Source organism: Nematolebias whitei, chromosome 6, assembly GCF_014905685.2.
Source record: "Nematolebias whitei isolate Nwh7 chromosome 6, NemWhi1, whole genome shotgun sequence".
NCBI lineage: Eukaryota > Metazoa > Chordata > Actinopteri > Cyprinodontiformes > Rivulidae > Nematolebias > Nematolebias whitei.
In genome coordinates, this window is record NC_056503.1 from 14,915,705 (window position 1) to 14,917,061 (window position 1,357).

At 35.8% G+C, this 1,357-nt stretch overlaps 1 protein-coding gene across 1 annotated transcript in view; it reads left to right on the plus strand.

The window, feature by feature from the left end:
* The window catches only part of LOC119411546 (maltase-glucoamylase, intestinal), a 156,142-nt gene extending 155,067 nt beyond the window's left edge, over window positions 1–1,075 (plus strand). Inside the window, exon 37 of the mRNA XM_037678500.1 lies at window positions 817–1,075. Within this exon, the coding sequence (XP_037534428.1) occupies window positions 817–894 (78 nt within the window). The 3' untranslated portion in view covers window positions 895–1,075. The remainder of the gene's footprint in view (window positions 1–816) is intronic.
* The last annotated feature ends 282 nt before the right edge of the window (window positions 1,076–1,357 follow it).

The following is a 1,357-nucleotide window of genomic DNA, read 5'->3' on the forward strand; positions in this document are numbered from 1 at the left end:
ATATATATATATATATATTGTACTCAGCACAGTTATATATATAGTGTACTCAGCACACTTCTCAGGAGCATGGAAATGATAACTACTGCAACTCCATAAATAATCAGAGGTGAAAAAGGGCCCAAAGCTTTCGATTTGATGTTTGAGAAGACTGATCGAGGCACGATGAGGGGAATTTTGAGTGTGTGTGAGAGAGCGTGTATTGGGGATGCAAGCATGGGTTGAGAATAATGAAAAGACAGAAAATAAATCCATTCCTTCATCAGGACAGAGGAGGCACTGTGGTGCTGGTGGGGAGGACATGCTGCAGACAAGAGATGGAGAAAGAAGCACAAGAAAACAAACAGGAAGGAAGAACAACAGGGATTTAGAAGGAAAAAAGGGCAGAGGATGAGGGGAAAGGGATGTGAATGGCAGAGCATGAAATCAGTGGCTTAGTGGCTTGTTAGTGTAATAAACTACTTTTGCCTTGAAGTGCGGTCTGAGAGGGTAATAACTTGAAATTCTGTAAGAAAAATCAATGGCAGCTGGTTAGTTTGGAGAGCAACTTGTCTTTGTGCACGTTTATAGCAGAATATATAATTAGATTTACAGAAAATTGAGCAGAACCAGAACAAAAACTGAGTTCCTGTGTCACTTTTAAGAAAATGAATGTCATAGTGACTCCTGTTTGAACATATGTTAACTATTTTACTGCTCATGGTATAGGTCAGATGAAGCATAAAAAATATATATGTATTGTATTTGTTATACATATAACACTGTTTTTGAATGAGATTTCTAATCTGAATTTCTCTCTTCTGATTCTCTATACAGGAGCTGATTTTAGACGCCACAGAAAGATCCATTCCTCTGCATGTTCCTTTTACCATAACTTGGAAGACCAGCGTCTGAATTTTGTTCCAGCGTGCCAGCGTACTGGTATTTTGTTCCTAAAAAAAAATCATGTTTACCTAAATAATGTACTCATGAAAAACACTGAATACCATCAGCTTTCATCTTGATATTGTTGTGCCTTAAATTTAACTTTAAAACACAAAATCATGTAACAAAAAAATAATAAAATATCTGACACCGTTCAAACAAGTGTATGGCTTTATTTGTTTCTTAAAAGTAAAATTATACAGGGACTAGAAGAACAACACCATAATTGGAGGGGTTTTTTTTTTTCATTTTTTTTTTCATCAGCCTTCTATGTATTTGGGGGAATGGTGGTGCAGAGGTTAGAGAAGATGAGCCTGTGATCGGAAAGTCGTAGGTTCAAACATATTGTTTACATATGTATATCAATGTAATGTTTCCAATTTATTTTGTCTGTACATTACTTTCTTTAATAGTACAGGAACTGTTGAAGATA